At 39.8% G+C, this 20,474-nt stretch overlaps 1 protein-coding gene across 2 annotated transcripts; it reads left to right on the top strand.

Moving 5' to 3' along the window:
- Positions 1-8,325: 8,325 nt before the first annotated feature.
- LOC149812805 (protein NUCLEAR FUSION DEFECTIVE 4-like) lies at positions 8,326-15,206 on the top strand. Of its 2 annotated transcripts, XM_089991460.1 has the most exons (3): positions 8,326-8,732; positions 9,142-9,962; positions 14,502-15,206. In XM_089991460.1, exons 1-3 carry the CDS (start codon positions 8,394-8,396, stop codon positions 14,980-14,982), a joined length of 1,641 nt encoding a protein of 546 aa, XP_089847586.1. In that variant the 5' UTR covers positions 8,326-8,393; the 3' UTR covers positions 14,983-15,206. The 2 variants fall into 2 exon arrangements, with proteins under 2 accessions (XP_089847586.1, XP_089847587.1); XM_089991461.1 differs by lacking the exon at positions 14,502-15,206 and having other exon boundaries at positions 9,142-9,966.
- Positions 15,207-20,474: the final 5,268 nt, after the last annotated feature.

Raw genomic sequence — 20,474 nt, 5'->3', positions numbered from 1 at the left:
ACTGACCAACAATATAAGATGTTACGTGAAAGACCAATTCAATAGCAGAACATAAAGATATGATAAAGAATCCCGGAACCTTTTCTCTGACACCCCAAATCTCAGAAACACAGAAACAGCACACCAGTCCACAATTTGCACCAAGAAATCAACTTCGGTCATGATACTTTCCAGTGATCCACCCCTCCCAATGCCTCGAGCATTGGAAAACACTCAAAGAACCACACAACAGACACAAGCCCACACTACAATCCAGACTCATGTTATACACCATACCTGAAGGACTTGATGAGAGAACCTTACAATGCTTTCTGAATATGCAGGTTGGTATCATCATTAGAAGGAAGAACAGATGAAAGCCCATCGAAATCGAATACCAAAACAGGGGCGTAAATGGAAGAAATCCACCACCATCATCAGAAAAGTTCATTCTTCTCGAACTTTAGAAGTGAGTACTGAGAGAACTATACATGGTTGATGTTGATGAACTCATGCAACTTCTTCAATGACAAGAGACAAGAATAAACAGAGCATCCTGTTTGTTCTTCTTGTTGCGTGTTTCTGCTGTTCCCACTGAAGCTTAAAACGGACCTTGGATTCGAAAAAAGTGTATTTATTTATTTAGTATATATTTTTTTGATTTATTTTATTTATTTATTAATTTAAAGACGTTTTTTTGTGTGCTTTCATTACGTGATCATTACGTGAAAGTTACGCTTCATAATCAAAAGACATGCTTCGATTTGGACTTAGTGAAGGACAACCGAAGTACTAAAGGCACAAGGTGACGTGCACACACAAATAATGTAGACAAGCCAGCAGACTTGACAAATGATGATCAAGTGAACTAAACATGTTGGATTTTTTATTTTAAGGAAAAATATTATGTTGTATTCGTGAACAGGAAGTGTCACACCAAGAAGTGATGAGGAATCACTCAAAGATGATCACAAGAACCATAGGTCCTGTAGAAGGGGAACATTTGAATCGGCATCTAATCAGCATTTCACGGTGAGCTGCCTTGGCAATTACTGTGTGATGAAGATGATGCAAACTTTTTTCAATGACAAAATCCAGGTTAGAAACAAGGGTGTCAACGGGTTGGGTTTACTTGAACCCGATCCGGCCAAACCTATAGGGTCTGGGTATGGTGACAAATAAGAAGACCCAATTAAGACCCGGGTCCATACTCGAAGGCCCGAAGAATACATGGATCCAGGTATGGTTTATGAAATTTTATACCAGACCCAGGCCCGACTCGAGTTCTTTTATTAAGATAAAAAAATATTTTATTATACCAGATCCAGGTATGGTTTCAATTAAGATAAAAAAAATCAATGTAAAAATAATAAAAAATTATTATTTTATTAGGTATGGCCTTGGTCTGGTTCATGTAGTTCTTATTGGGTCCGGGTATGTTTTTTGTTATAATAGATTCAATTAATTAAACCCAGGTCAGGATCCGATACCATGCCCAAAAATCTGATCCAAGTCTGGTTCTACCTGGGTCCGAACCAAACCCGACCCGTTGACACCCTTAATTGGAAGCAGTTGGTGACACCGTGACAGGAGACTGTGAAAAGTTACCAATCAAACACTACACGACCTGTATTGAATAGGTTACCAATTATCAAATCTGCTTCTTCACCGTTGCTACTGGTCTTGACTGTTGATTGCCCCCACCGGATGCTGCATAAAACCAAACAATGTTGACTAGAATTTCATTGAAAACGAAAAAAAAAAAAAACTAGAAGCACAACCTTATGCTCCAATGCATCATCTTTAGTCTGAATATCATTCCATGTATGAACCATGCTTTATTACCAAACAGAAACATGTCATGTAGAATGACAGCTTTAGGCACACCTTGCTCTCTGAAGAACCTTGAGGTTTCTTTAGTATGTTTATGCCAGTCACCTGTATCGTTTAAGGTATTATCTTGGTAAGGATATTTTTTGGAAAGATTTTCAATAGTTAAAAAATATAATGAGTTTAAAATTTTTTAAAAGTATAAATAATAATAATAAAAAGTATAAATAAACAAAAAATATAAGTTTATTCCAATTTGAGTGGAGTTCTAATTTTCAAGGATAAATAACTTTTGTTGTTTTGAAATCACCACCATCCATGACCTCAATCAGCACCTTTAGTTGTGAGATGACTACATCAACACTTTTGGTGGGCCCCATTGCTTACACAAGGAATCATGGCTGTTAGGGGTGTACACGAGCCAGGCTTGAGCCGATCTCAGGCTCAAAAAGCTTGGCTCGAATGGATCCGAGCTTTGAAAAGTTGTGTACAAACTCGAATTGAATTTGAGTTCTAACCTGGCTCGGCTCCACTCGAGCTGCATTAACTAACATTTTAAAAAAATCAATTGCAAAGAAGACATGATTTGAACCCAAAACCTCACACATACAAGTTACCCACTTAGCTAAATATAGGTTTTATAAATATAAGTCAACAAAAATAATACATATCCTAAAATTAGTCATCATATGATACAATTAGACGAGCTTAATCAGGCTAATCAATCTTAATCAAGCTTGAATGCATGATCAAGTTCAGTTCGTTTACTTACTCGGACGAGTCGAGTTTAAATGAGTCAAGCCCGAGCCAAGCTCGCGCTAGCTCTACTCATTGTGCACCCTTAGTGGTGGTTGAAGGCAGGGATAGTGGTGATTTCAAAACACACAAATTTTGTGTTTTGTCAAGTAACCTGACAGGTCTTCCTATCTTTCTTTGTTTCTTTGAGGGCTTGTTTGATGCCCCCAAAAAAATTCTTAATCAAGGAGAAACTTTCAGCTTTTGGTGGACCCCACTCACCCCCATCAAACCCGTTAAAAGTGGCCCAAGCAACTTTTTATCTCAGATATCCGGCGTCAAACACGCCCATAGGAGTCAAAGGACTTGTACATTTTTTTTTAAAGGTAAGCTGGGGTTAAGCAGACTGCTACCAGTATACAACTACACCATTGGGTTTTGAACCTGCAACATCACAACAACAAAAGGTGACATGCACTAACAGCTCCTACCAGACCAGCGGAGATGACTTGTACATTTGGTGGTGAGTTGTACATAACAATTTAATAGCTTTACAAAAGAGGGTCAAATCCGTAATTGTAGTCCTTTATACATTTAGCACGCGTCTGAATGCGCTTCACGTGGGACACCGCGGATGCGCTTGACCCGTTCGCAATCATGCGAATATTTTTCTTTTCGTACTGAACCCCCGGAACAAAAGGGTTAGGATAGCTTTTTAAAACAAAAGAAAAAAGACGTGTACAGGACAAACTGGACAGCATGTACTGGAGAGGACCACTGTCCTGGGCAAGGTGTTCTGTCCTTACCTTGACAGGGAGTCAAACACTCCCTTAAGTCCCATAGCTCCCATCAGACGATGCACCGTGTCAATCTTGTAGAATAGCTGCAAATCGGCTGGAATGGACCGATTCATATCGAATCAGCCAAGGTGGGCACTAGGTTGGGCAGCCCATGGGCCAGAGCCACCCGATGGTCTGACCTTTTGGAGCCAAACCTGGTTGGGTTTTGGTGAGTACATATATATAACCCTTGATTTATATAAATTTAGTCATCTTACTATTTTTATGCATTAAAGTTCACTCCAATATGTTGTTTTAGTTAGGTTATTTTTCTACCATCTTTATTTTCATGAATTCTGATCAATTGATTTTTTCACTATGCTGAGAATTGAATCTTATAAGAAATGATTAAATCTACCGATATGATAAATCAATCATGTTAAACACATTTACATAATTAGATAACATTTGGTGGCTGGACACCCAACCTAGTCGCCCAAGTGGTAGCGGGCTTGGGGAGAAGGTGCAGGTGCAGGTGCTGACCCCTTCTTCTCTGGTTGAGTGTTTCAACTTCCACTGGGCGTGTGGGTGACCTTTTACTGGTTGGCTCTGTAAGGGCTTGGGTGCTGGTGACCTCACAGGAGAGATCGCCGGCTTCAATAAGGAACTTCATCGTTATAAAAACATTTGGTGGTTAGACCCATACAAACAAGTTTGAGTCCACATCCTGGTTCAAATTACAAGTTTCCTCATGGGAGCGTGTGGCCCACCTCGATGCGGGTTGAGCACATCGGCCTAACGGGTGAGCATGGGCCAGACATTGGCGGTGACCCTGGCACAGCCTGAATAGGGCTTTAGACCTGGCTTGGCAATTGATAGGCAGCTTGACATAGCCCAGCCTAGCAGATCAGCCCTTCCAAGGAAATGGGCTGGCCGTTGCCTAGCACTACAGGACATCCAGCCTAGTGTTTTTTTAACTTTACTCAAAAAAACTGCTCTAGGATCAGAGATTTAAACAAACTGATGGTTGTTGTCTTAGAGAATATAAAGCCCATAGATGAAATGAAAAAAGTAGGAGTCTAGCCTACAAAACCAACTAAGACATACCACCCAGATGGTATCCCATGTGATTAGTAGGGTCTTATGTCAAGATGAAGGCCCAGGATCAAATCTAGGGATGGCAGTGGACCGGGGGTGGGGGACAAGGTCTCCACCCCCGCCCTGTTTCAAAATCCGAACCTCCATCCCCGCACGGGGATGGATTTTAACCTCCACCCCCACCTCTATCCCCGTTTCATGTCCTCCATCCCCGGTCCAAACAGGGGTGAGGCGGGGTGGAGCCCCGTTTCCCCTTAGTCTATAGTCATCCCTTGAAGGATTGGGGGTGGGGCGGGGAAAAGCGTAAGTCCATCCCCGCACGGGGATAGATTTTAACCTTTATCCTTGCCTCCATCCTTGTTTCATGCCCTTAGAAGGCACCACGCTTTAGCTAGCACAGGAGCGACACATGGGATTTGAAGCTAAACCACCCATCTAGCAGCCTAGGCCCCATCCCACTACGTTAAACCCCTTGGGGCAACATCCAGCCTATAGCATGCATTATGGAATTTGAATTTTGAAACATTGAGTCTGGATTTAGGTTTGGATCTTTATCACTCACTCGTATTCAAACATAGTACTATTGACAAACTCCACTCCAACAAACCTCAAACTTAATACTTGCATGCAATCGTAGCAACACTGACAAATTCAAAATGCAATAAAACAAGCTCTCATATGAAAACCTTTGTCTCTGAAAAAGACTTCAAAAGGAGGACCAATCAATTCTTGTAGCAATATAAAGCTATGTCACAAAGATACAAGTACGGCATAACATGCAACCCAACACTAAATCTATGAAAATGGTTGAATATACCTAAATATTAACAAAATAAAAAAAAGAGGATTTTTTTTTACCATCTACAGGCCGACAAATGATTAGTTTGGCACTTACCAGCCAGTGGCAACCCAGCCATTTTCGGGCCGTTATATGGCCGGGAAATGCGCCAGCGTTGCTTCAAAAGCAAAAAAGAAAAAAAGAATATGCTCCGGCCATCCCTGACGGGTGACTCACCGAAAAATGGCCAACGAGGTACTGCCTGGCCTTGGCGACACTACATCGCCCATTTTCCAGCCAGAAATTGCAGGCGTGTAGTAGACCCTAAACAGAAAAATGTGAATCATGATTCAGCTATGAGCAAAGCTTCCCATGGCTTGATAAATTGACTGATCCAAATTATAGATTCAACCTGCTTGTATACTCATCTTGGAACTTGGAAGTGCTATTTGCGGCATTGGCCACTTGTCCGGCTTCAAGATTACATCAAGGCCCTCAAAACTATCATGCATAATAATTATCATAGTCGATCTCAAGGTCGCCCTTGGGTGAGGGTTGGCATAGTGGGGGTGGCGCCTTCCTGCTGGATGGGCTTCAATTCTTATAGGCTTTAGTACAAACAACAACAACTACGCCTTCATCTCAAAACAATTGGGGTAGGCGATTTGAACCAAAAAAGAAAATCATTTTGGGTCTTCCACATGAATCCTTCTCCTCCAATCATTTCTATCCAATGCCATGTTTTCGGTGAGGTTCAAAGCATTCATATCCTTTCCTATCATCTCCATGGAAGTCTTCTTACCTCTTTTAACTAATATATTTTTCCATATTTCTGTTTGAATATATTGTTATATAATATAATTAGTTTGAATTATAGTAATTAAGTAATTATATTTGTATGTTCAATGATTAATTTGCTTCGAGGCAAAGGTCCTAGCCTTGCAGTTTTACGTTGCTGCTCGATAACCATAATTATAACAGGCTAAGCTAGCACGACCATGTGGTCATGGTAAGCGAACACAAAATAAAACATAAGCCCTTAGACCCACAAATTATCGACAAGTCCCATCATAATGGTGTCCAAGGATCTCATTGACGTTGTAGAATCCATCTGACTTCAAATCTCAATTATTATGGACTGACTTGACCCAACAGGCCCAATTGCATAGTTTGGCAGCAATGATACAAGACAAAAGTAGTGGTCATGTAAAACAAGTTTTTTTGTGGTTCTGGTAGGAGCAGCTAGTACATGTCACCTTGTGTCGGAAAACCCAATGGTATAGTTGTATAACTGTAGGGATTTGCCTAACCCCAGCTTAAAAAAAAAAAGATTTGTTTTTTTTTGAAAAAAAAAGAAGTTTTTTTGAAAAAAAAGAAGTTTTTTTTTTAAAAAAGAAGTTTTTTTTTGTGGTTGTCCACCTCTTGTGGGACCAAGCTCATGCCCAGCATCCTTTCTCTTATGGCATGTTGCTTGAGCACTTTGCATTTAAAAATAAACGGTCATTTTCTTGCTGCATCAGAGCCATCAATATTTATGCAAAGTCTTCTCCATGCGCGCCCACAGTTACAAACTTACGAATAGTGATATCTGTGTCATGGCATCAGTGATTATCAGTCAATATGGCTCCTTTGATCCTGATCCCTTTCCCTGTTCCTCAATCCTCAAGAAAATCTTCACTAACTGTGATTATCAGGAGCCACAGCAAACTTTAAAGCTCACTCTGCAAGCCACTTCTTCTTCATCTTATGTTTTATTGCTTTGCATAGAAAACCTTGATGAATTGATAATATCAACATCAAGACCAAATAAATTTTTTAGATGTTGAAAGTAGTTGGAAAACTACTGGGTGCACGATCATGTCAGATTGTTGAACAGACACTAGAAAAAGAGTACTAGTTAATTTGCTTGTGTCATCACCTAGTGAGACTTTTTTTTCTTTAAGTCTATTGATGCATCAAATCATACAAGAACTGGATCTTATATATTCAGCTTAAATGTTGTTGGAGTGGTTACAGATAATGACTCATTATATTTATGTAGGCAAATTGATCATGGATAAATATAGTTCTATATTGTGGCTCATTGCCTTGATTTGATTTTAGAAGATTTGGAAAACCTTGAATGGGTGGATGAATGTGTTAAAAAAGCACAATCATTCTCAAAGTTCATTTTATAATAATGTTTGGGTTCTTAACTTAACGAGAAAATTCACAAAGGGAAAGGAGCTTGTAAGGCAAGGTGTAACATGATTTGCATCAATTTTTTTTATCATTACAGTCAATTTTAGAGCAAAAGGGTAGTTTGAAACATATGTTTAGCAGTTCAGACTCTTCATTTGCCGTGAAAAAATAAAGTCTCTTGGGTGTAGATATAGTTGACGATAATTTTTTTGTGAATGATACAGAAGAAATCATAGCATCGTCTGAGCTTTTAGTGAAAGTTCTTAGAATGGTTGATGAAGAAAGACCTGCAATGGGATATGTATATGAACCAATACGTAAGGCCAAAGGATCAATAAAGTCATACTTCCAGAAAAAAGATAGGCCAACTTGAATCTTCGAACAGAAACAAAGAAGATAATCTAAAGGCTTGACAAAAAGAAAAAGAAAAAGATGTTTTCCGGTGAAACGCATCGATGGGTGTGCGTTTTCATGGATTTCACAGTACCAAAACAAACATGGTATTGTGGATTTATATCGATGGGTGGGACATTTTCACATTGAACCTCCTTTTTAGCAAAAATGGTTTCCTTGAGGTAGTGCGATTCCTTTTCCGTGACAGTGAAAGGAGTGTCGCACCACCCTATTCGGTGACGAGCAAACGCACCTTAAAAGCTAACACTTGCGCAATCACGCCAAAAGGACTCCTATCCCTCACTCCGAATCGTGTGCAACCACTTAACACAAAATTTGTGCATTAAGCACCTGATCGCCGTCCAGATTGGGCCACACATCTGACAGTCCTGTCCCCAAGTTGGAAGGTGACATGTGCTTAAAGCACAAATATTTGCTCACTCATATGGAACCTAACCTCACGCTAACTCGAGGGTATTTTAGTCATTTCGTATACTTCCCTTCCGTTTCACAAGTCAAAACCCACCCCACCCCCACCCCCACCCCCTTACCATCATCTTCCCACAGCAGGAAGCAGCAAATCAACAGGTTAAAACGGTGCGCGCCAGTGGTGAAAGACGATGGCGGGTGTGCTCAAGCGAAGCGCGGTATCCCTCTCGGCATGGAAATGGCTTGGCCTGGTGACGGCCGTCTGGGTGCAAGCCGTTTCCGGCAACAACTACACCTTCTCCAACTACTCGGAATCGCTCAAGACGCTGCTCAACCTGAACCAGGTGCAGCTCAACAACCTGTCCGTGGCCAAGGATGTGGGCAAGGCCTTCGGCCTCCTGGCCGGGTTATCCTCCGACTTCCTCCCCACGTGGGCCATCCTCCTCATCGGCTCCCTCGAGGGCTTCATCGGCTACGGCGTCCAGTGGCTCGTCGTCAGCCAGAGGATCTCCCCTCTTCCTTACTGGCAGGTTCCGACCAACACCCACTATATAATGCCCTCTTCTTCTTCTTTTTCTTCTTCTTCTTCTTCTGCAAAACCCTTCCCCCTTAGATACATGATGCACCTGAAAGCCCCTTTCCACCGACCCCAGCTTTAAAAAGGCGTTAATTTTTTCAAATAACGCGTTATATTATTCAGAATAATGTGTTGTTTACGTGCGTCCCCGTTAATAACGTCCCTTCGACACTCTTATCTCTTTACCAAGTTTTGAATCATGTTGGCATGTTCTGTGTTTGCGTTTTCTTCCTAGTTGTTGGACTCTGTTTCTGGCAGTTTTTTTTTTTGTATTCTTATTTATTAACGCGTTAAATTCATGAATCGGTTTTAATTCGCTATGCGACGACGTTCTGTCTGTGTTGTGGAATGTGGATGTTCAGATGTGTGTGGTGATGTGCATGGGCGGGAACAGCACAACCTGGATGAACACGGCGGTGTTGGTGACGTGCATCCGCAACTTCCGGCGGAGCAGGGGGCCGGTGTCCGGTCTGCTGAAGGGCTACATAGGGCTGAGCACGGCCATCTTTACCGACCTGGCGACCGCCCTTTTCTCCGGCAGCCCCTCCTGCTTCCTGCTGATGCTCACCCTCCTTCCGGGCATCGTCTGTGCCACCGCCATGCTCTTCCTCCGGGAGATCCCTGCCGCCGACGCCATCCGCGATACGCCGGAGACCGAGTCGCGCTGCTTCTCCGTCGTCAACGCCCTCGCCGTCGTCGTCGCCGTCTACCTCCTCCTACACGACCTCACCGGCGCCCATGGGGAGGCATTCTCCAGGGCCTTTGCCGCCGGGCTGGTGGTGCTCCTGGCCTCGCCGATCGTGATTCCGGCCTACATGGTGGCTGCATCTGGCCGGAAGAGCGTAACAGCGGCGGCCATAGAGGACGTCGAGTCGGTGAGGCAACCGTTGGTGGCCGAAGAGGAGAAGGAGAAGGAGAAGAAGGAAGAGGAGCGGCGCGTGCGGGGGAGGGTGGAGATCGGAGAGGAGCACACGATAAGGGAGGCTATTCGCACGTGGGAGTTCTGGATCCTGTTCGGGTCGTTCCTTTGCGGGGTGGGGACAGGGCTGGCCGTGATGAACAACATGGGGCAGATCGGTTCGGCTCTCGGCTACGCTGACGTATCCATCTTCGTCTCCCTTACCAGCATCTTCGGCTTCTTCGGCAGGATCGTTTCGGGTTCGGTCTCGGAGCATTTTATCCGGTGAGATCCTACTTTTTTTTTTTCTGTTTTCTATATTTTCTTGGCGTTTATGCATTTGGTGGTCCCGAGGGTAAAATCTTGGTGAAATTAATTAGGGCTCCCTTGATAACTGCGTTGTTGTGCCCGGGCTACACATGGATAATTCAATGTGCTTATTGCCCGACCCGCAGATGTACCCAAGTTTGAAACCAAACTTTTTGTAAAGAGGATAGATGGAGCGATTCAGGTGAGATCCAATGTAGATCCAACTTTTTATTCACTTAATCTCAGATGGACCCAAACAGGCCCCCCTTGGTGGTTTAGAGTGTTCTTGGAAATATAGGGCTGCTAAATCCATGGGCATGAGTTTCACTCATCCCCTTTTGATCAACTGTGATCTATGCCATTCATCTACTGAATATCTACATTTAAATAGCTAAACTCCACTGGGTTTTTGGCTATTAAAAAAATCAACGGTGGAAAATACATTTAAAAAGTTACATTGATTTGATGTTTGTTTCATTCTGGGTGACAAGGGATTGCAGCATGTTACCAACTCAACATTCTACCATTTATATGCATTTGAAAAAAAGTGACAGATGCCAAAATCCTGAATTTGGTAGCAATCACTACCTAGAGGTGGTAGCTGTCAAATCCATGATTTAGTGTAAATACAAAGGAGAAAGGGCCTGGCTTTCCATCCCAAATGCATAAATGCTCATCCCAATGCCTAGATTTCAGACAGACTACTAAGGTAGTTTGATCAAGATTTTTCCCATCCCAGGGCAGAGATTCCAAACAGGACCACTAAAGTAGTTTGATCAAGATTTTACCCATCCCAACGCCAAGATTCCAAACAAGCTCTTATTAAATTGATCATGCTGAATCCATTTATAATTGATCAAAACAGCATGGAAAATGACACAGGGGATGAGTGAAACCGAATTCATCCATGAGCGGTTTCCCTTGCCCACAAGGGTTTTACCAACTACTCGGTGGTAGGGATGGCAGTGGGGCGGGGCGGGGTGGGGGACAAGGTTTCCACCCCCGCCCCGCCTCAAAATTTTATCCTCCACCCCCGCCCCACCTCCGCGGCGGGATGGATTTTATCCTCCACCCCCGCCTCCATCCCCGTTTCATACCCTTCATCCCCGGTCCAAACGGGGATGAGGCGGGGCGGGGATATTGCGGGGAAAAGTGGTCGGGGCGGGGATTAGGTGGGGATCGTGGCGGGGAAAAGTGCACGTCCACCCCCGCCCCGCCTCTGCGGTGGGGATGGATTTTATCCTCCACCCCCGCCTCCATCCCCGTTTCATACCCTTCATCCCCGGTCCAAACGGGGCGAGGCGGGGTGGGGCCCCGCTTTCCCCCGGTCCACTGCCATCCCTACTCGGTGGGGGCAAGGATGACCACAAGGTTTTTACGAACCCAAAGAGCTACCAACATGATGGGGGGGTCTCGTTTGGCCCAGTAAAGAAAAAGCAAGAAAGAAAATAACAAAAAAGACTACCAAATAGACAAACTGGTCATGGAGGCTTGTACTTGTGTTTAGCTGGTAAAAGGAGTCTGGTGCCACTCATCCCTTTGTCATCTCCCATCTTAATACCCTTCTTAAATCTTATGATGCAAGGTGTTTTGATCAAATCTAACCTTATAGATAGATTGGGCATGATCGATTTAGTAAGAATGACTCTTCGATCATAAAAAAAATATTGGTTTTTTAAATCACAAAATGTGTGTTTGTCAACCATTGATTTTTGAATCATCAAAAGACCCGTTCACATCGGCTTTAGATGATAGATAATTGTGTAAGTCAAGAAATCATTTCCCTCTTCCGAACAATTTTTTTGTAGCAGGCTTTATCCTACGTCTCTACACAATCCATCAAGTGAGGTGCGTTATGTAGAATATGATGAGGCGCATTGTTCAATGTGACCGGACTCTTTGTCTCTTCCCTTTCATCTTTTTAATGCAGAGTGTGGCAGGGATGGGTAGGAGCGGGGAACAAGGCCTTTACCCGGGCTGTCTAAAAAATTTTTGCCCTTCATCCTCTGTTCATCCTCATCTCAAAATAACTGTCTTGGTGTCCTTTGTTTTCATCTCCCTTTCAAAATGACTTTATTCTTATTTTAAGACAAATAAGAAGAAAATATGAAAAAATAAAAGAAAGGGTTCAAGGTTAGAAATATATAAATATATAAGTATATAAAGGTATATTAATAATTTCATTAACGGGGTTCAAGAATGAGGTGGGGGCAAGAGTAAGTTCATCCTTGCCTTCATCCCGGCGCGGGTTTTGATTTTCACCTTCATCCCTGGTCCATTCTTCATTTTATGTCTTCTATTTCCTGTCTGAATGGGGTGGGTTCGGATGGATCTCCGTTTTCCCCCGGTCCAGTACTATCCCTAGCGAGTAGTTCACATGGTTTTCTAGTTTAAGAGGCGGACGAGATACCATGCGTTATAAAAACGTAGTTGGCAAACCCAGCCAGTCGACTCGGGAATTGCCTGAGTCAACTTGAATGGGATCCTAACTGGGTCATTGATTTAGGACCACAGATCCACATGCTTCTTATGTTTTTTCTGACATGCATTTTATGGTTTTAATGTGTAATGCTCATAAAATAATACTTGTTATAAATAATCATATGTTTTTAAATCATAAATATTAACAATTATGTATAGTTGAATACTTATATAACTTAGTTATTGATGTCATGTGTTAAGATTTTGATTTTTTTCATATCTTGACACTAGAAAATGTAGTCTTAAGAGTTAACCCGCTGACTTGTAAATTGTAATCAAGGGTCGGGTGATCCGAATTCAAGTCTTAAGTTTGCCGTAACCTATTTTATGTGTTTTATTTTGTTGCATTGAGAAGCTGAAAGTAGGATGCGTAGGGAGGATTAGGTGCAATGTGATTGCACACTTTTAGTGTATAACTGCACCAGATTTTCATCCAACTTTGGGATATAGCCTGGCAGCTGTGGGGCCAAACAGCATATGGTGTCTGAATATGTGCCGCATCACAGACTGCAGTACCTTCTGATTCAACTTCTCTACAGCTTGTTTGATTGGATGGAACAAACAAACAAAAGATAAAATCACACGTTCATAACAAGTGTACTCCACGTTTGGTGACTTGTTCACCAAAACTATGGTCATTATATTTTTTGTTTGATTTACATTATGTGAACAACTTGGACACACATGGATAATGGGTCGGATAACTTTATTTTGGATAGTACGACCCAATTCACCCTACCATGAGTGTTTTTACATGTTTATTAAGGATTTTAACTTTGGATAAGGATCTCAAATTAGATCTAAAAACTAAAAAAGTTTAAAATTTGGGTAATTTGAAAAAAACAAGAATTGATATTTTTTAATATAATATATAAATACTTTAATTAGTGTCATATTGGATCTAATTATGAAAGTTTATTAAAAATTTATGGATTTTAGCCTTAAATATGGATCTCAAACTGAATTCAGGTATGAAAAAAAAGTTTAAATGATAAATTTTGGGTAATTTGAGAAAAAAATAAGGATTCATATTTTTATATACAAATGTAAAAACCATAAATAAATCATAAAACCCTAAAATGCAATAAAATAAATCATAAATAAACCAAAAAATCTTAAACTATATAAAAAATAAATCATAAAGTCAAAGAAACCATAAATAAATTATAAAGGTAAATATAAAAAAGCTCTAATTCAAACCCCAATGAATGAAGCTTAAATAAAAACAACCCTAATCAAATACTATAAAATCCCTAATCAAATAAAGTATAAGAAGCTTTAATTAAAAAAATTTGATTCAAAACCCTAATCAAATAAAATAAGTACTAATCAAATTAAATATCTAAAATCGTATTTACATATATTTGATTCAAAGCTCTAATCAAATAAAAGCAAAACCCTAATAAAATTAAATAACAAAAGCCCTAATTAAAGATATTTGACTCAAAAAATCAAAGAAAAAAAAACCTAATCAAAGAGCAAATCTTAATTATTTTTTTAAAAACATAATCAAAGAAAAAAAAGCCCTAAAAAGAAAGAAGAACAAAGAAAAAAGAACGAAGAAGAAAGGGGAGAGCTGGGGTTAGGCCCCACTCCTCTCTCTCTCTCTCTCTCTCTCTCTATATATATATATATATATATATGTGTGTGTGTGTGTGTGTGTGTGTGTGTGTGGAACGGTGAAGTACCATTCCATTCTTTGGCAGCGACTGGGTGATTTGTGGTTGTGCCATCTCAAATCATGCAACGGACGAGCCTCCAAACATACCTTTAAATGCCACTAAAACATGGAACACATTCAAGGAAAGGACTTTGTTTTGTAATTGACATATTAAACACCCTCTCCTCTTCTTTCCATGAACATGGATGTATGCCAAACCAAATTTTCAGTTTCATTGGATCAGTCTTCACTCCCACCAATAATAAACAGACCTTGGCTTTCTGGCTTGTAAAATTGGCAAGGAAAATGCCATGAAATTCACATCAACAGCATCTTGATTTTAAGTGTTTGGTTGTTTTTGGAAAAAATGGCAGGAAATCAGCAACACCAAGGCCTCTGTGGAATGCAGCTTCTCAGATTCTGATGGCTTCTGGCTACATGATCATGGCCATGGCATTGCCCGGATCCCTCTACATTGGGTCCATCGTGGTGGGGATATGTTATGGTGTTCGGATTGCCATCTCGGTTCCCACTGCCTCTGAGCTCTTTGGCCTCAAATACTATGGTCTCATCTACAACATCCTCATACTCAATCTCCCACTTGGTTCCTTCTTATTCTCGGGTCTTCTAGCAGGGATCCTTTATGATGCTCAGGCAACCACAGAGCCTGGAGGCTTCAACACCTGCGTTGGAGCTCATTGCTACCGGATCGTATTCTTGATTATGGCTGTAGCTTGTGCCATTGGGTTCGGGTTGGATCTTTTGCTTTCTTTCAGGATGAAGGAAGTTTACAGAAAAATACAGACAACCAAGAATGGGAGAAGTGAAACAGAAAATGCTTCTACTAAGAGCTAAAGTAGCTTATTCGAGAGGTGGTGATCCTTTTAGGTCATGATCTGCTATGATATCTTCAGTTTTTCCTTTTTTCCCTTTGAGAGCCAAGAACAATGAGATCATGATCTGCTGTATTATTATTTCTTGTAAGTGATTTTCAAACAATGACCACCTGCCTTCCTCTGTGTGTGTACGTGTGCTGCAAAAAATTATGCAAGGCAATGAGCATCACAAAAGTTGAGTCATGCCTATCGAAGTTGCATGTTCAGAATGGAAGAAATCATAGCATGTGTTGGTTATGATTCGGTTGTCATCTCTTCTTGAAAAGTTGAAATGCAGAATCCTGTGGTTAGCAGCCCAAACGCAGAAAACACTGTGATGGTTTCAATAATATCAAGTTTCTGGAACCAATGGCGTGGTTGGTAGGAGCTGTCAATGCACGTCTCCTTATGGTGGGATGTTGCAGGTTCAAACTCCAGTGGTATGTTGAATAATAACTGGTGGGGGTCTGCCTAACCCCAGCTTGCCTTTCAAAAAAAAAAAATTATATATATATCAAGTTTCTGGAAATATCGCAGGTGATGGATGAAGAAAGTTGGGATGGAAAGTCAGGCAAAGCCAGGGACATTGTTGGAAGATACTGGGTGAAGTGGTGCATCTGGATCCAGACAAGCGAGATTCCGGCATTTCCAGGTACCAAAGACAAGCTCATCATACGTGCGTTCAGCTCATTCAACGTATATATACCTGCAATTACAGTCTGCTAATAAGTTTTCCTTATGGACCAAGGGGGCTCCGGTTATGTGGCAGGAGCAGTTACTGCACGTCACCTTGTGTTGGGACATTGCAAGTTCGAATCCCAATGGTATATGTTGTATAACTGGTAGGGGTTTGCCTAACCCCAGCTTTCTCTGTCGAAAAAAGAAGTTTTCCTAATGGATGCTTGAAACATAAAGAATGGTTTGCAGGTAAAAATGTAAAACAGGCTTCTCAGTCTTGCAAGTGAAGGTACAATTAGGTCATCAGATGCATGGATGATGCAGAAAAAGCCGTTAAGACCAATTTTGTGCATGATGGTGGTCTTCTCAGAACATGCTTAACTTGACATTAACTTCATACATAGTTTACTACCTGACAGTCAAAAGCTATGAGAAAAAGAAATGCCAACCATCATGAAAGCAACAGCCAATCAGTTTTCTATCCGGGTGGAGAATGTGAACAACCATGGATTGGATCTCAATCTTGTTTATATCTCATATCCAAATCCCGTAAAGAACATTAAAAGAATGGGGTTTGAAATCATGACTTTATATGAAGTGCTATAATGTATAATCTTTAGACTAAGAAATCAATACATGATTAAATATGAAGAATAAATGAATTTATTAACTAATAACTTCATAACCATCTAACGAGGCACTCTGCACCAGTCATTATGACTGATACTAACATGAAATTCTGTGAAAAACAATATATATATATATATATATATATATAAAATTTAACATGCTTTAAAAAAAGACATGTATGTATTTACATATTGATGGCACTATCATATAATATATAAAATAGACATTAAGTTAGATAAAAAAAGCTCTAACCTAGAACTCTGATATCACTAGTAGTAATAAAAGTTTAAAATATATAATTCAATTAATAAATATAAAAGTGGGTATATATATAGAGAGAGAGACAGATAGCACTGAACATATTAGGCCCCTATTTCTAGTTGTGCCCCGTAGGTTCTAAGTGTTTTATGATAGATATGAACTGTTAGATGTGTTTAACAAGCTCAATTTAGTGGGAATCGACTCTTGGATCATGTTTTTTGATGAAAACCATATTTTTACGAGCCAAAAAAATTAGTATCTTCATAGCCATTGATTTTCGATCACCGAAAAAACCTGTATACAAGTTAGATTCTGGCAATCCAAAAGTCGGTTCCCACTATACAAAACCTATTGATCACATCTATGGTGTTAAACGTGAGAAAAAATATGTAAAGCTGTGATTTTGAAGGGGCCTAACAAGACCCAACGAAAAATGGGGCCTACCGAATGCATTATATATATATATATATTATGTTTTAGAAAAAAAGACATTTATTTATATTACTATCATATAGTACATAAAATAGACATCAAGTCAAATGAAAAAACTCTAACCTAGAGCTTTGATATCACTAGTTTTAATAAAGGTTAAAAATATATAACCCAAAAAATAATAAATATAAAAGTGAGTTATCATATACCCAAACAACCTAAATAAGTAATGGTGATACCTCAAATAGAGCTTTTGACCCAACAATGACTTCCTTTGAATTCTTCTAAAGCTTCTTGAGGTTGTACCTCTCAACCGTAACAGCTCAATAGTATAAAAAAGAACTGTGGTTATCTTGATAAATACCCTTTTTTTTCAACTACCTCTATAAATAAGACTTTTTTTATATATAGCTATATTTTAGAGAGAGAATGTAATGCCCCAAAATTTTCAACTTGAAAACATAAAAATTTAACCTTTATTTTTTAAATAGCATAGTGGTAAAAGTTTGGGTTTTGAAAAGTCGAATGATTTTGGCAGGTTACAAAAATAAAAAATATATTTGAAACTGAGTTTCATTGCATAATCATAAGAAATTAAAACCATTCAATGCATTATGAATAAATCATGTTATCAAAGTTCATACATCATCAAAAACTTAATAAAGTATCCCATTAAAATGAGATAAGTAATAGTTGGTTCCAAGATTGAAATGTAATACGGGATGTTTGGATCAAGGTCCCATTGTGCACCAAGCTCTTGCACTGCATCATTTTTTATTACCTGCGCCTCATAACAATAGGGTCAAACTCTTTCGAGCAGGTAAGCAAACTTAAGCAACATGCATTATGATAAAAAAAAATCAAAATATCTATCATATTGTCCAATATGCAATTATCAATGTGACTAACATGCTAAAATTATGAAATAACATATTTATAAACTTAATAACAACATCAATAGCATAATCACAATAATGAGATGTCAATAAGAATAACATAATTTTAGAAGCAATAACATAATTTCAAATAAATCGCAACTAACTATATCAGTGAGTTAGTAAGGTTAGTATTAAGTTTCGATAGTCTTACTCTTCTGGGTATTCAAAGGTGGTCGTCGTGATAGTGAGAAAAAAGTAAGTCTACTGAGAAAACTTGCTTTTTCATATGGAGTGACATTATCCTTGTTATTTTTCTTCTCCACAATCTTCCAACAAAGGTCCCACAATACGGGTTTCTTTATTTGCCAGTATCACAAAATAAACAAGCATAACAAAGGAAAATTCCAACAAAAACTTATATGAAATCTATCAGAACATAGTGATCAAGAACATAGGACCTGAAGACTATATCAACAACAGAACAATGTAAAGAGACAAAGAACACATCCACCGTACTCTTAACAAAGTTAGGATTTTTTTCTTGAAAACTCTAAGTTTTAAAACCCTAGATATGGCAATCCAGGACATCATTTGCACCAAGAAATCAACTTGGGTGGTGATAATTTCAACTGATGCTCCATTCTAATATGTAAAATAAGGGGAAATACTTAAAAGTCCAAATAAAACACATAATGCCAAACTGCAAACCAGGCACAATTTGAACAAGATATTAAGTCGTCTTAAAATGCTCTCTAAAGAAGTTCATGGGTAACAAAAGTAGGAGGAAAATAAATGAAAAGTTGATGATATTGAAAGATGAAAATAGGGCTTAAATAGAAGAAATCTTCCATCAGAATAATGGGTTTTCTATAAATTTAAAAAATAACAAGATAGAAAACCAACCATGGTTGATAATATGAGAACTAACCATGGTTGATATTGGAAGGCTTTTGTTCTAAAATGGCCTCTAAAGAAGTTGATGGATACCAAAAGTAGGAGGAAAAACAAATGAAAAGTTGTTGATATTGAATGATGAAAAAGGTGTAAATAAAAGAAATCTATTGGAGAATTATTCCACTTAGTGGGTAAGGCAACCAAGCTTAAACAAGGTGCTCTTGAAAGCACACAATATATGTGTTATCTTTCAAGTGATAGTTGTCTCACTTAGGATCAAGTCCTTGGTTCAATGAGTATTCATGCAATGATGCTCTCAGGATACAATCAGGTTTTTTGCCTTCTCCCGAATATCAGACTATACCATGCACGGGGTGAGACTGCGTAACTCAACACAAACCACCTTGAAAAACCTCTTGACTAGGTAAGGTTGACATATGATCGACTATAGGCTATGTTCTAGAATCAAGTTGGGTAAGGACCCTAGGTTCAACTTAGATAGGGACCCTAGGCTCGACTTAGGCAAAGCCTTCAGTAAGTCAAGGTCTTACTAGAGAAAGCACTTAAAGAAAGAGAGAGCTATAATGACCTAGGGACTTCAAGAGAGCAAAGAATAGAGAGAGGGGGAGAAATAGAACAAGCTTGAGAGAGAGAAGAGGAGAGTTATGAGCAACGGGTCAGGTTTACTCGGATCTGACCTCAACCAAACCCTATAGGGTTCGAATATGATGATAACTAAGAAGACCTGGTTCTGGACCTAAATGTTTGATTAATACATGGACCGTGGTATAGTTTGTGAAATTTTATACCAAACCTGGACCCAGGGGCGTAGCTAGGATTCATGTGAGGGGGGGCAAACAGGGGTGTAGAAAATAAAATTTCTTTGTGTGATAGTCGGGGGTTCAGGGGCAGCGCCCCCAAAAAATTTTTTTTTTGAGATAAAATAAAAAATGGCTACAATTATTAATAAAAATCTATTTCATATGGACAAATCAAACTATTTGCTGCAGTAAGGGCTGGGCTAGGACTGGGCTGGGTTAAAAAATGGATAAAAATCTATTTCATATGGAATCAGGGCAGGGCTAGGACTGGGCTTTTTTAAAAAAAAAATAAAAAATTTAACTGTTTGGGGAGGCAGGACTGGGCTACAGCCCAGTCCTGCCCCCCCCCTAGCTACGCCCCTGCCTGGACCCAACCCGAGTTTCGATTAAGACCCACAATTTTTCAATGTAAAAATGATAAAAATCTGGTTTTACGGGTATGATCCTGGTCGGGTTCATGTAGTTCTTATCAGGTCCGGGTATGTTTTTTTCTTAAAGTGGACTCGATTAGACTCGGGTTCAAACTCATTACCATACCCAAAAATTTGATCCAAGTCTGATTTCATGGGTCTAAATTAAACCCAACCCATTAAAAATCCCTAGTTGTGAGTGAGTGAGTGAGTGAGTAATGAGAATGGGAGATAGTTGGGGTATATATAGATCCCAGTCCAACAACTACCAATTAAGGCCTATAAAGGGTATTAAGAGGGCCCAAATGACCATCAATTAAGGGATTGGGCTGGCCAAACAAAGGGATAAACAGTCTATGCAATGAATATGCAAAAGACTTTGGGCAGGTTCTGGTCAAGATCAGTCTTAGACTTGGGGATTAAATTGTCTCAAATTCTAAAAAGAATAATCAAAGACCAAACCAACCA

Source organism: Nuphar pumila, chromosome 16, assembly GCF_984573655.1.
Source record: "Nuphar pumila chromosome 16, dmNupPumi1.hap1.1, whole genome shotgun sequence".
NCBI classification, from domain to species: Eukaryota; Viridiplantae; Streptophyta; class Magnoliopsida; order Nymphaeales; family Nymphaeaceae; genus Nuphar; species Nuphar pumila.
The sequence above is the reverse complement of the archived record's forward strand: the minus strand, read 5'-3'. Positions and strand labels throughout refer to the sequence as shown.